Here is a 13,855-nt window from a genome sequence, read left to right as displayed (position 1 = left end):
ATGCGCAGTGTGTCCCAGGCAGCGGCAACAGAAGGAATGATGGCGTCCTCGGCTGTCCGCCGCTCCTCACGCTGGATTACAGTAATTGTGTCCTCTGGACGTGTCAGGGCCGCCGGTGCTGCTGTCTGCTTCGGTCGTGGAGGTGTCCGCAGTGTCTCTACGCTGGGAGCGGAAAAACTATGGCGGGGAGGAAGCTCGGTGTGTGTCGGAGCAGGGAAAGCGTTGACATTGAGAGGGCTGTCAGGTGAGTGGTGTTTTACCCATATGGTGCCGGCCTAGGCTAGGCTAGGCTAGGCTAAGCTAGGCTAGGCTAAATGTCTTGTAGTTACTGGTTTACTCATGTGACGCAGGATAAAACAACTAACTTAACTCAGCTCGACAAGAGCTCAAGCTAGCTTTAAAGATAAGATGTATTAGAAAATTATTTTATTAACGTAGTGTTAAAGATAGTTAACAGTATCTTATGCAACCAGTTTTGCTAACTTTGGTTTGCAGCCATCAAGTTGGATTTGCAAGGGTTGATACAGGTGTTTTCTGTCACCCACAACATCCTTACTCCTACTTAAAAAGGAGCCCAACTATAGACCTAATGCCACCTACCAACTGTGCGACTCCTAACCGCAAACAATGTCAACGGGGAGCCAAGAACATCATAACTTGTTTTGTTGTCAGCAGCTTTTCTCATTGCTGTTTGTGGAGCTGCAAGCATTTGTATTTCTAGAATCTTCCTGCAGGTCAGGTTGACTTGCAGGTCTGTCTTTACAAATATTTGTCATCCAGTTTGGCCTGAAAGTACATTCAGTAACAGTTCATAACAATGCAGGGGAGTCAATTTAGCTGACCTGGATGCAGCTTCAATACAGCTCCACTGTTCAACATGGTATTTACTTCTTCCTTTTACTCTGTTGTGACACTCTCTAGGCATCAAATCACCCAATGCTGTCTGCACACTGTCCTTCCACACAAGTGCCCCCGCCAGCAGCAAGCAGGACTACTACCAGATCCTCGACGTGCCTCGCACCGCGACCCAGAAAGAGATCAAGAAAGCCTACTACCAGGTTTGCTCCTGCCTGACATACATTCACAGCTTGTCTTGGCTCCCAGATAACCAGTCATGACAGTAGCTGACAGTGTGTTTGTTGTCCCTCAGCTGGCCAAAAAGTACCACCCTGACACCAACAAAGACGACCCACAAGCCAAGGAGAAATTTGCTCAGCTGGCTGAAGCTTATGAGGTGCAGTCTTTATTCAAGCTTTCATTAATCTACGCACGTGTTTTCTGCTAAATCAATGAATAGTAATCATCAAGATTAAACATTGCTCCATGTGTCTTTCAGGTCCTGAGTGATGAAGGAAAGAGGAAGCAGTATGATGCATATGGCTCAACAGGCTTTGATGCTGGTCAGGCTAGTGGAGGGCACCACTACTGGTCTGGACAGTCCAGCAGCGTGGACCCAGAGGAGCTCTTCCGTAAGATCTTTGGGGAATTCTCTGGAGGCCGTGGCTTTGGAGACTTCAGTGCCATATTTGAGCAGCCGCAGGAGGTTAGTGGGATACTCTAAAATGGGAGCAAAAGCCAAGGAGTGCCTTTGATTTTTATTGGTGATGAATTTGTGATACCTTCTCTTTTCAACACAGTACATCATGGAGCTGACGTTCACTCAGGCAGCAAAGGGAGTCAACAAAGAGTTTTCTGTTAACATAGAAGCAACCTGCCAGCGCTGTGATGGTAAAGGTCACGAGCCAGGCACCAAAGTCCAGCACTGCCACCACTGCAACGGCTCCGGCATGGTGAGAGCTGTGACACACTGCCTTTTCTTAAAGCATATATTTGTAGTTTGTTGCGTCACTAAACACGTGCATTGTCCGCCCTGTAGGAGACGGTGAATACAGGACCGTTTGTGATGCGCTCCACGTGTCGTCGCTGTGGAGGCAAAGGCACAGTCATTTCAACACCCTGTCAGTCCTGCCGTGGGGTGGGGCAGACCAAGCAGAGGAAGAATGTGATGGTTCCTGTGCCTGCAGGTCAGTGTCATTTAACTGTCTCTTCTATTGTTTACACACTGTAAATACCTCCAAGGATATTTGATATTATCACTATTAATGAGTAAGAAAGGTCAGTTTATCAGCTGTTGTCAGAAGCAACTGCTGTCTTCCCTGCTGCATACATTCCTGAATTATTATATGGTATTAGCTTTTATTGTTTGCATGTAAGGCTTTTTACAAAGGAGTGAAAATGAAAATGTATTGATCATGATAATGCACAATGCAGCATCACAGAGATTTGCGATCACCTGCTGCACCCTTCTAAAATGTAGTCTGCAATATGACACAACAACCTCCAGGGGATATTTTGGTGGCGCACTGGTGGAAATGGAACAGTATGTGAATGATAAATGAAAACAATAAACAGTTTTCGGGTGGTAACGTGTTCCGTGACATTGTAAATGTAATAATATCACCCGAAATCTTGTTGGTAATGCATTATATTACTTGGGTACTGCTAAAACGTGTATTACTGTCACTCCCAACACTGTTTGTACACACTTTGTTGCTTTTTATATCACATTATCTGACTTTCTGGTCTTAAACTGTGATTTTTCCCCCTAAATTAGGAGTTTAATCTAGTAATATTCTCTTTATTCTCATAGATTTATGACTGTATTCTCAAAGATTTTTTTTTTCTTTAACATGGCACTAATCCTCTTTCGTAGCTTTTAAACATTCTTTAGTGTCGCATTATTATTATTATTATTATTAGAAACCTGATGTATAACCGCATTGTATCTGAAAGCTACAGTTGCTAACTTTAATGAAAATAACTTTGTATCACTATATTCTGAAACACGTACACGAGACGTGTGACAAAAATCATGTCCCTCCTCCTCTTCCTACTGCCTTTGGCATTCGCTAGAATCAGACGTATCCAACATGGCGGCTGGGTCACAATCTTTCTCATTTCACAGCTAAACAGTACACTAAAATATGTTTCTGAAAACATTTCAGGTGAGAAATAGGCAATGCAGTAACAGAATCTTGATTCATATTTGATCAGCGCTGCCTAGTTTCACAATTTGACTGCAGTTCTTGAGCAGTGATTGACATGATTGACAGCTGCACTGGAGACTCCTCCGCTCTGATTGGTTGTTTTTGTTCACATGTAGTAAGGCCATTTAGAAATGCTAACACGGAGATAGGGTAGGCAGAGAAGAAAAGTTTTTTTCACAGAGTATTTGTCTCATTCAGTGTTGTGTGAATTTTGTGACAGTTTCAGCAAATATGAAAATAGGTATTTGTTATAAAAGCTTCCAACTGTAGCTTTAAAATTCAAAATGTAAGTTGACTAAAAATGGCAGCCATATTTTCAGTTTCCGACAACCAAAAGCTGATGCATGGCTGCCAGCCTGGCAAGCACTTTTAAAAGTGTTGAGCCTTGCTGAGGCAACTATAGGTTTTCTACATGGTTGGAAAGGGAGGGGTGAGAGAGGGGCTGTTCAGTTGGCTGGAATCTGCAACGTCACTGTTGTATGCCAATAAATCCTCCCCACTGGACCTTTAACTTAAATATAGATCACATGCACCACTTAACTGTGGTTTGTTTTTCATTGAAGGGGTGGAGGATGGCCAGACAGTCAGAATGCCAGTCGGCAAGAAGGAGATCTTCATCACATTCAGGGTGAGTATCTTCATCTACAAACCCAGGCCGGAAATAAATTAACTCTCCATGAAGTGCAAGTTCACGTCAGAGCTGCTGTAATGGGATTGTCTTGTGTAATGTAGTATAGATGTGTGGGCTAGTAAGAGGCATTGAGCCGTCTGAGCTCTTTGACTTTGAATTAACACAGTTCAGACAACCTGAGGAGCACTGGAAGTTTTGTTACCACGTATGATTGGTTGTAATGTGTTGCGGTTTGGTGTCCAGGTCCAGAAAAGTCCCGTGTTCAGGAGGGACGGTGCAGACATCCACTCTGATCTTCTTGTCTCCGTGGCACAAGCTATCCTGGGTGGCACGGCCAGGACACAGGGCCTTTATGAAACACTAAACTTATCAGTAAGTAGATGCACATTCTCAGGTTTGTTCTCTAGCAGGGAAACATTTCAAATACATACAGTGTTATAAATGACTCTCTTCTCTTCAGATCCCTGCAGGCATCCAGACAGATCAGAGGATCCGTTTGTCAGGGAAGGGGATTGCTCGTATCAGTGGCTACGGCTTCGGAGACCATTATGTACATGTCAAAATAAAAGTACCCAAGTAAGCGTCCACAGTCAAACACTTATCTTGTTCATCTTTTTTGCTCTAATAAAAATTCCAAATGGTATAAAAACTTTTTCCCAATCACAGTGACCATAAGATACTGTTTTTCTGCAGGACACTGACAGACAGGCAAAGAGCTCTGCTAATGAGCTATGCTGAGGACGAGACAGACGTGGAGGGGACAGTGAACGGAGTCACTAACACCACCACAGGTAACAGGACAATGAAATCCACCCTTACTTTTTCTTCTTACCCACTTGTCCCTGTAGTCCCACTATTTTGCTTGATATACTGATTCACTGAAATGGGGTTATAGGAAAGGACGTTGTATTTAGTCGTCGGCCCTGCTGATGCAGTGTTAATCTCTGTCCAGGTGGGGGCAGCAGTGGTAAACGGTCTGAGGCAGGGCAAAGAGTGCATAACAAGAACGACGGAGAGTTGAAACAAGAGGGGGGCTTCTTCTCCAAATTAAAGAAATTGTTTAGTTCTTCGTGACAGCCACAAGCCAGGTAGGACTAGTGTTGATTTTTCCCAAATCACTCTCTATTTTCTGTTCTTCACAAATAAAATGTGATGCATTATCCACCACGTTCACATTTCCTGGATGGCTTTGCATTATCTGGTTTGTGGCTGTCACATAAAAGCACTGATGCAGGGGTGCATTCACCTGGATGTTCAGCCACTCTGGGTTGTCCTAAATTGTCTGTTTTAAATGTCCTTTTTTTCCAAAGTGGGACTGCATTGTCACTTCAATATAGATGAATAAAAAAAGAATTAAGTTAATTTCCCAAGAATCCATTTTACAGCTCTTTTCTTTTTCCTTTTGAAGTAGTAGCAGTAATTTATTTCGGTCTTTGTTAACAATTTCCCAAAAAGAATGAACATAATGAAGAACAAATGACAAGCCGTTAAATTCAAAGGAAAACAAAAGGGAAACAAAAGATGAAGATCGAAATGATGGAGGCTGAGGCTTAAGCTTATTTTACCTACCTTTTTTCAAAGCATATTCTCATAAGTAACTCATTCACTATGATGTACAAAAAACAAAACAAAACAGAAACGGCTTGTATTTGTTTACCATCTTATATTTGAACGTTTTTTTAATTTGCAAAGTGAACTATACATTTTTAATTTCTTGTCAACCAATAGACAAGTTCACCCCTTTGGCAGATACACATATATTCTTTGTGTTTGTCTTTACCCTTGTTTTCTTAAATGCACCTGTTCCCCTAAATTCATACTTGCTCTCTAATTTTGAACCACTTCTCAATACAGTTAGAGGAAGGAAATTATTTTGTTTGTTATATGTGCAGTTTTAAGATCAAATGGAGCGTTAGTAACAGTAGGTAAAGTATGGCACTATGAAAGAATTATACAGTATGTGTACTGAGTTCTGAGTCAATATATATTTAGTTTTTAGACATTTTTGCCTATATTTACGTAAAGTTTTCAGCATAATTTATCACCAGTTACAATGCCCAGAAATGTATTGTCACATATTTGTTCTAAGCATTTTTTAATCATATTTTTTCTTTATTATTGAATTGCTAATTATAACTTGTTAATATTAAACTATTTCTTTAAGACTTCCAGCTACGTGTCCACTGTATTTAGAAGCAGTTCCAAAATGTTCCTGGAGCAATTTAAGCTTGTGTCATCAGCAAATAAAACAACACTTAATAATTTAGATATTTTACAAATATGTTTTATTTGAACAGGTGAGGGCCCAGCACCTTACCTTGTGGAATCTCACAAGTAACCTTCAACAAATCTGATTCAAAATTATTTATATTTAACACATTGATATCTATTTATGTCTTGTTCTTTCGTCTTTTTAAAGGTAAAAGGTCATCCTGGAACTGAGAAGCTTCGTCAGTAGATCAGAGGGCAGAAGGGAGGACAGCGCAAGGCAAGCACAGCCACATTATAAAGGGACAGGTGGTTGAGGAGTATTGGGTGTCAGATGAGGCCTGCAAAGGTTTTGGAGGGATCAGTATGGACCTACCTACACAGCCCTGCAGTGAACAAGACGGAGGATCATCTTCTCTGTTCTTCTGCTGAGGGCAATCCACACAAGAGGATGTTCCACTGCGCTAATCACCTCTTCAGTCAGACGTCCATTGATGCAACAAAGACTTATCATGAACATAGCAGTTGGTGCATGTTGGATTTCTGTTGATCCCCTCAAAAAACTATAACGATAACAGAATTCATGTGCGTAGAAATAAATTATTGACAAAGAGTACAGATTCAGTCACAAGTTTCATTTGGGATTAAATCAACCTCCTGTCATTAATCATTTTGTTTTGTATACTTTGTACACAGTGCTTGAATTTCCTCCTCAGTTCTCAGCAGTGCTGTCAGTCCTAACAGGTTGACTACATGTTTACCTTTGCATTTAAATGTTGGACAGTGTGGAGGTGTGTCTGTAGTGGAAAGTTAAACTTTGGCTCAGGCTTTCCTGAACTGTGAAAACTAGTGAACTCTGTTCCTCTTTTAACCCTTTACATTATGCGAGAGAATTCTGCACCTTCATTACATTTGTACATAGGTAGTTGTGAATCATATAGATGCATCAATGTGTCACATAGAAGAGATATACTGGACATCTATAATAAAGCAATGGTCTAGGAAAAGCCTCCAAGAGTGTATTGACTCTGTCCAGACCAGTGGTTCCCAACTGGTGCAGCCACGGGGTCCAGATTTCTCCTTCGTCATTAGTTCAAAGTCCACGCAGTTTAACATATTCAGCGTCATACTTGTGTTTGGACATGTCGTCAAGCTAGTTTGCTGTCTCTGTCAAGTAGCTGTCCATAAGTCACTTACTTAACAGCAGGAAAGGGCACTTCAAAGTAAAAGCTCTACGCCAGAAATTCACTGTATTTAAGAATAAAATGTGTTTTTTAAAAACTTAATACATTTGCGAGTCACTTGCTGTCCATTCAGAATGGACTCGCAACCCACTTTTGGACCATGATCCATCATTTTGGAACCACTGGTCTTGACATTAATAAACATTTATGTATGTTTTGCTCATTCTTATTTAGGTAGAATATAATGCAATCCAAAACACCAGTAAACTGCCTCCAATAGAATAGATTATTGCAGAGCAGCTGTTAATGTGTAATGTTATATAATAAACTTGCCTGCATTTTTACATTTGAATAAATCTATTACCTTTATTTTAAAAGTGATGTTCTATGGACAATCTCCAATATTTTCTAAGCCCTGTGAGGCTGTACCACATGATGAAGTCACACATAGGTGCTTTGAGCTAAATGCTAGTTGTAGCATGCTAACTTGCTCATAGCAACAATGCTAATATGCTTACCTGTAGCTAGTTGGTGTAATGTTTACAAGCTAAGATTTGCTAATATGGACAAAATACAAAATTCACCTGAGGCTTATGTCAATGTCATCAGGATTCATCCTCTGGGGTCATGAACATCTGTACAAAATTTCAAAGCAAAACCATCTAATAGTAGTTGAGATGTTACAGTGACATACAGTATAAGATATTACTACGGTTGAAATACTGGTGATGTGCTCCTGATGAATATGTGAAAGATTTATGGATGAATCTGGGATCTTTTTTTAACAATCCTCAAGACCTGAGGCAACCTCTTTCTCTCCTTTATCTCATTTCTAAACATTGCGCACGCTGGAGGCCTGAAAGAGGCGTACGCCACTTCCCACGCAAAATATTGACGTATAAAATCAGACTTGTTGGCAGAAACTTTGACCCATGCTTACTAACATTTTGGAGCTGGCAAATAGCGGCGCAGACGGTGAGGTGGAAGCCTGATTGTAGAAATTGTTAAATATTTTTTGCCGCATGCCATCTCTGGCTTTTGTCTGTACGTAGATTTTTAGTATGGATTCTATGCATTGTTATATAAACAAGACCCCAGGTAGAGTGTGTTCTTCATATAGGCTGAGTCCTTTGCCAACCTGCAGCCCTGTCCCCTTCAGCTGTCCTATAATTTAGGCAAAAAGCCCTAAAATCTTAATAATCTTAATACCTCAAGGTTTATGCCAAGAAATGTATTAAATATGCATCAAAATGATCATCCATTAAGATGTTTGCTGTGATTAAAAACCCCAGTCCAATTGAATCACCTCTTATCAGCATGAGCAGAAAAACAGTTTATTTAATTACAGACAGCACAACATACTCCTGTGGTTTCACTCTCACACAATGAGAGTATTCTAGTCAATACTATAAAGCTTTGTCCAGTTAGATACACAAAGGGATAAGGAGCTTAGTTAATGAAAACACAATTTAAAATCAGCATGAATTAGTCAAGCGTCCCACTTAAAACTTTAAGGTTTAATCCAATGACCTGAACTATCTACCTGCACTCCTGAGATTCAAGTAAGTGTCCCTTCAGTATGTCCAAAAATACTGTAGCAGTTTGACACGTCACACTGGCTTAAAATAAATAATAAAAAAAAATTTAAAACACGGACGTTGAACTACAGGAGTATATTAGGGCAGTCCCTGTTGTATTGCCTTCTGACTGCCTGAACCTGAGACTCTCGAATGCAAAACGCACCACATAGTCATCACACGTCTGATCAAATCTTTCCTACTGTACACCCATTTATGTGTGATGTGCGAATACACACAGCACAGGAACCTGGTTACAATGTTTTCAGCAGGTTTCCTTTGGTACTATGTGAAGAAAACAGACCCAAGCAAAGGGAAAAAATACACTTCTTGGAAAGAAAGCAGAGTTAATAAACTGTCATTACTGTGTCAGGATAAATATTCAACTTCAATAGCAAAACAGTGCAATAACACTGCATACAGTACACATATAGCATAATATATTCCTCCTTGTATGTGTTGAAAAAAGCTGTGCACGACTGGGAAAGTGGTTCCCAACATACAGTATGAATGAAATATGAACAGTGATTACAGTTATAGTGATGATGGTATGTCCTTAACAAATGCTGAGCTGCTGAAGGACCTGCCTGTAAGTACCTAACCTGAAGTAGTTTGTAATAAACCGCAACGCTCAGACACATTATAAAAGGGCAACTTCCTGTTAAAACAGCTGCAATCATGACACATCATCTGTCTCTTATAGGCTCCTGTGGCAGGTAAAACATAATCAATTAGTCATTCATCTTTAAATCGACAACAGGCAGTTTTTTTTAGAAATACAAGATGCTGTATCGCATAATTCTGAGACAGAAATAGTACATTTGAACATGCATCAATAGACTCAAACATCTGGTATATTCACTAGTATCTGAAGATTTTAATTAATCATACACTTGACAAAGTGTAGGTGTGCTATAGTTAAAAAAGCTTCTGTTTCCTATCACCTGTCTCACAGTGCACATTTGAGGCCATGTTTGAATCATGAAATATGATCGTGGATTTTAAAAAAGAACATAATTGCAGTTCACTGTGTTTTTAATTTATCTTTGGAGCTTGAGTCGATGTATAGAAGTGAAAAGATACTGTTGTATTATTAACTTGTACATTACTTCCTGTCTCTTTGATGAAAAAAAACACAGGCCTGATTCAAAATCAACACAGCAAAAACATACTGCGCTGTTATACATACTGCATAACATAATGCATAGTGTGTTTCTTTCTAAGCTCACCGTGAACTCATTTTATCACTGTATAACCAATAGACATGGGCAGCATTTAAAAGTGGCCATGCTTTGTCAATTTGGCACCTTCATTTAAAATTAGAAATTTAATTTTACAACAAATTAGCTTTTAACACTGTCAGAAAACAGCCTCAGAAGGTTTTGAGACACGACCACACCAACTGGACGGACACAGGATGGAAGGAAGTGCTCAAGAGGTAGAGAAATAAAGACAGGAGGATGAATTATACGTGGTGTTGCTGGATGGATAGATGGATGGATGGAAATGACGTCCTAATGGTCCTACAGATCATTTCATTGGAATTCCATTGCTAAGAAACATAACCGAGTTTACTTCCTGTCAGGTTCTCTACAAACATGTCACATTAAATAAACCTGGACCCGTTCAGAATGTCTGTATTAAACTATAAAATGGTCTACAGCTCACAGGAGTTTTCTAGTCTCCTTCTGAGCTCCTCCTCCCCCTCTCTCTTACAGCAGCAGGTTGACAGGGTGATGGCTGGATCACATCAGGTACCACGCAGCCAATCCAGCCAGAGCAGCGAACCAAGTGGCAAACAGGACCTGTCCCGTTGGGTGTCGGAGTACGGCCATGGCGAGCTGGCAGGCGTATGCTGTTCCACCCGATGCAGCTGTGACACAGAGCGAGCACAAAAACACACTTAAAGAGGATCCTCATATTTATAAAAGCTTTATCGTGGGTTCATTGTCATTTATAAATGTCATACGATGGCACAATGTTTACAGAGAGAAGAGCGTACCCATTTTAGCAGCATAATAGGGACACTTGCTGATGTCTCCACCCATTGCTCCATGGACGGGCATGCCAGCATCTAAAACGTCTTCTGGGATGGTTTTACCGATTTCTTCCAACTCCTCAAACACCTGCCAACACCGAACAGACAGTATGTAAGGTTATCAAGCTTGTTCTTGGATGAAACAATCAGACAGGAATGTCTGCTTTTGGGTAATTCAGCAAAGAAAACACCTGAAAAATCTATCATTTATAATCACACTAATGTAAAAGTTGTCTGTTTCCACTTTAAGGGAAGTTGTTCTCATGCATCTCAGCCAAACTGCATTTCAAATACCATTTAATTTGCGTAACATTAGAGGATTAAAGTGGCGAAATACATGCAAGACCTTCAATATGTCTTTAAAATCCTGTAAATGTTCAAAGCAGGCACAGGAACACCTTTACTACAAGAAAATCCTCATTTAACCTCTCCACCATCACCACCAGGGAACAGATCGCCCACTAGTGTTTCCAAACATAGCTTCTTCTTTTCTCTATCTCTCCAACCTCCATTTCTCATCCCTGGCCTCTTACCTCCATGTTGAACTGGAAGGCCTTGACAGCCTCTTCTACCAGCCTCTTCTTTGTTCCCATGTCCAGTTCTAGCTCGTTCATGCGACTGCGGTACAGCTGCTTGAATGCTTTGGCGCTGTGGATGCCATCAAACTGATAGAATTCCAGGCCTTCCCCTGTGGGCGGCAGCTTCATGGCTCTTTGCGCCACCTTCTTCAGCACCTGGCCCCCGGAGAGGTCCCCCATGTAGCGCGTGTATGCGTGGGCCACCAGCAGCACCGGGTCCTCCTGCCCTACTTCATGAATACGGTCCACATAGCGTTGGGTGGCCTGGGAGCAGCTGATCTGGCTCTGCCAGTCAGGGCCGTAAAAGTACTCAAGATCACGAGCCAGGGCCTCGTGGCGGTGCAGCTCTGTGGGAAAGTATAAAGGGGCGAAGTGGGGGTGGTCCTTGTTCCTTTCGATCTCCTCCTCCATGGCTGTGTAAGTATAGTAGAGCGCAACGGCACCAAGCTGGGGAAGCAAGAAAGAAAAGTTGTCTCCTTCTGTCAGTATTCTTTTCTTTGCTGGTTACCTACATGTTTATTAGATTTATTTACTCATCGTGTTTGTTTTGTATAGCACTTTATGACATCACATTGCAACAATTTCTCCTGATCTTCTTCAGACTGACCTTGAAGAGCTCTTTGCGAATGCGTCCCCTGAGGAAATCTTTCACAAACTGGGTGTTCTCAGCCTTTTCATGAACCTCCTTGGTCCCTGCTGCCAGCACCTCTGACAGATCCTCAGGACTGGGAAAGAAACGAGACAAATAGGAGGTGTAATGTGTGTTTGACATAACCATAACAAGAAACGTGATTATTTTGTAATCCTATTTCACCGTCTCAAAGGTAATGCTGTTACAAAACTGGTGGGAGACTTACCTGAGGGGGTCTTCCTTCTCCTCATATACAGGCCCTGCTCCATTGGACACAGCGGCAGCTGTTTCCATCTTCTCTGCTGACATAAGTGGTGTTTTCCTGTCTGAATCAGTGTGAGACATTATATTTACATTAAAATTCTATAGCATTAGTCATATTTAAGTTTCACCACACTTCACTCTGCAAGGCATATATAGTAGTGACTTGTGTTACACTGTACAATGCATCATTACTATGACCCATACTAGATCCTGCTGTCTAAACATGTCACTTGAGTCAAGATTGCGTAACTGGTTGCCAAAATAAACAAGGGAACAATGACAGGCTGCGGTGTTCCCTATGGTTCTAGAGGTGTGAGCCAAAACAATAACAACACACAGGAGCAACATACAGTATATAGGATAGAGCAGTGGTTCCCGAATGGTGGGTCACAGTCCAAAAGTGGTTTGTGGGTCCATCTAAATCGACCACAAGTGACTCTTGCGAATGTGTCAGGTTTGTAAAAAAAGAAAAGAAAACAATGACAGTGAATTTTTGGTACAGAGTTTTTATTTTGAAGTGCCATTTACTGCTGTAGAGTGAGTGAATAATGTAGACAGCAAACTAGCTCCACAACATGGCCAAACACAAGTATGACGTTGAATATATTAAACTGTGTGGACCTTGAACTAATGACTACGAAGAACTCTGGAGTCCATGCCTGGACCAGTTGGGAACCACTGCTAAAGAGCACATTATCAATTACAGCAGAATCAAGGAGAAAGGCTCATAATCATCAAATTATGGCTGACAGTGTTTCACTTACATTATTTAACCTCTGCCAACACCACTATCTTTTCAAACTCCCTCTGGATGATAAGATAAATCACTGCCTCTAGCCACAAACAACAGATAGTCAAACAGTGTGTATTCAATCACAGTATCAATTAACCCTTACCCAAGAGACAGCAGAGCTTTAATCAGGAAAAAGGGGAGCTGATATCACCTCACTCCTTCCCACTATGGCTGTTGTCCCTGAGATGATGGTCAAAGGAAAGCTGTCTTCTGCCAGTTAATTCTGCTGCCTTTGTGACCTTATTTACTCTGAGAGGAAGATAAGGCAATGTGAGGGTGAAAGCTGATAGTCTGGCAGCTGGGGGCTGGCTTGGTTTACATAGCAAAGGCTGCTTTAAACAACACTCTGGCTTGAACTACATGAGCACAGCCAAACAAAAAGGAGCACGTACAACAACAGCACAGGCCTTCTGGCGTTTACCACAAGTCTCAAAGCATAGCTGGTGATGTATGAGGCGAGTTAGTGAAGTGAAATAAATCAGGTCTGCTCCTCAACTTCATCAGCAACCATAATCTCAAGCTGCTTTTAATCGAGACACGATTAAATGCCCTGTTTGTTACACCTGGCGGTCACGTCACCTAACTTGCTAGGAGCATCATTTGGACAACAACAGCTAACTTTGCTGGATGACGCTAGCTAAGTGAGCTAATAGCTAGCTAGCATTTCTAACAAGCTAACAAACTTCGAGCAGCGTCACATTAACGTTACATCGCCAGTTCAATACGTTTATTTACCCGTCATATTAAATGTTAAAGGGTTAGAAGGCTTTGGTTTCATAGTGACATTACAAACCTTTACCCCACCACTGTGCAGAGCGGTCCAGTTTACAACAAATCAGGCTGGAGGTCCAGGACGGAACTGCACGTCCAACTCCGCCCCCACCAGGCTGCTGGCTGTCAGGTG

The 13,855-nt window shown here is 41.4% G+C and overlaps 2 protein-coding genes across 5 annotated transcripts; one reads left to right on the top strand and one right to left on the bottom strand.

Moving 5' to 3' along the window:
• On the top strand, window positions 1-6,553 carry dnaja3a (DnaJ heat shock protein family (Hsp40) member A3a). 2 transcript variants are annotated; one of them, XM_050069726.1, is made up of 12 exons: window positions 1-244; window positions 922-1,058; window positions 1,151-1,234; window positions 1,337-1,543; window positions 1,638-1,790; window positions 1,877-2,024; window positions 3,611-3,675; window positions 3,922-4,050; window positions 4,139-4,254; window positions 4,372-4,469; window positions 4,631-4,766; window positions 6,098-6,553. In XM_050069726.1, exons 1-11 carry the CDS (start codon window positions 1-3, stop codon window positions 4,750-4,752), a joined length of 1,503 nt encoding a protein of 500 aa, XP_049925683.1. In that variant the 3' UTR covers window positions 4,753-4,766; window positions 6,098-6,553. The 2 variants fall into 2 exon arrangements, with proteins under 2 accessions (XP_049925683.1, XP_049925684.1); XM_050069727.1 differs by lacking the exon at window positions 4,631-4,766 and having other exon boundaries at window positions 10-244.
• Window positions 6,554-8,379: 1,826 nt separating this feature from the next.
• hmox2b (heme oxygenase 2b) lies at window positions 8,380-13,855 on the bottom strand. 3 transcript variants are annotated; one of them, XM_050069441.1, is made up of 7 exons: window positions 13,745-13,855; window positions 13,055-13,200; window positions 12,121-12,220; window positions 11,871-11,988; window positions 11,219-11,710; window positions 10,650-10,773; window positions 8,380-10,520 (listed from the first exon to the last, which is right to left on the bottom strand). In XM_050069441.1, the coding sequence occupies exons 3-7, from the start codon at window positions 12,201-12,203 to the stop codon at window positions 10,393-10,395; spliced, it is 945 nt and encodes a 314-aa protein (XP_049925398.1). In that variant the 5' UTR covers window positions 12,204-12,220; window positions 13,055-13,200; window positions 13,745-13,855; the 3' UTR covers window positions 8,380-10,392. The 3 variants fall into 3 exon arrangements, with proteins under 3 accessions (XP_049925398.1, XP_049925399.1, XP_049925400.1); XM_050069442.1 differs by having other exon boundaries at window positions 13,751-13,832; XM_050069443.1 differs by lacking the exon at window positions 13,055-13,200 and having other exon boundaries at window positions 13,745-13,821.

This window comes from Epinephelus moara, chromosome 18, assembly GCF_006386435.1.
Source record: "Epinephelus moara isolate mb chromosome 18, YSFRI_EMoa_1.0, whole genome shotgun sequence".
NCBI lineage: Eukaryota > Metazoa > Chordata > Actinopteri > Perciformes > Serranidae > Epinephelus > Epinephelus moara.
Note: the sequence above shows the minus strand (reverse complement) of the source record. Positions and strands in the feature narration are given on the sequence as shown.

What these genes read in the sequence shown, in the direction of transcription:
- dnaja3a (XM_050069726.1), top strand. Translation starts at nt 1, where the DNA reads ATGCGCAGTGTGTCCCAGGCAGCGGCAACAGAAGGAATGATGGCGTCC. An exon ending in GACATTGAGAGGGCTGTCAG is followed by an intron (nt 245 to 921) that starts GTGAGTGGTGTT and finishes GACACTCTCTAG; the next exon opens with GCATCAAATCACCCAATGCT. An exon ending in AGTCACTAACACCACCACAG is followed by an intron (nt 4,470 to 4,630) that starts GTAACAGGACAA and finishes ATCTCTGTCCAG; the next exon opens with GTGGGGGCAGCAGTGGTAAA.
- hmox2b (XM_050069441.1), bottom strand. Translation starts at nt 12,203, where the DNA reads ATGTCAGCAGAGAAGATGGAAACAGCTGCCGCTGTGTCCAATGGAGCA. An exon ending in TTCGCAAAGAGCTCTTCAAG is followed by an intron (nt 11,711 to 11,870) that starts GTCAGTCTGAAG and finishes TTGCTTCCCCAG; the next exon opens with CTTGGTGCCGTTGCGCTCTA. An exon ending in CCTTCCAGTTCAACATGGAG is followed by an intron (nt 10,774 to 11,218) that starts GTAAGAGGCCAG and finishes CGGTGTTGGCAG; the next exon opens with GTGTTTGAGGAGTTGGAAGA.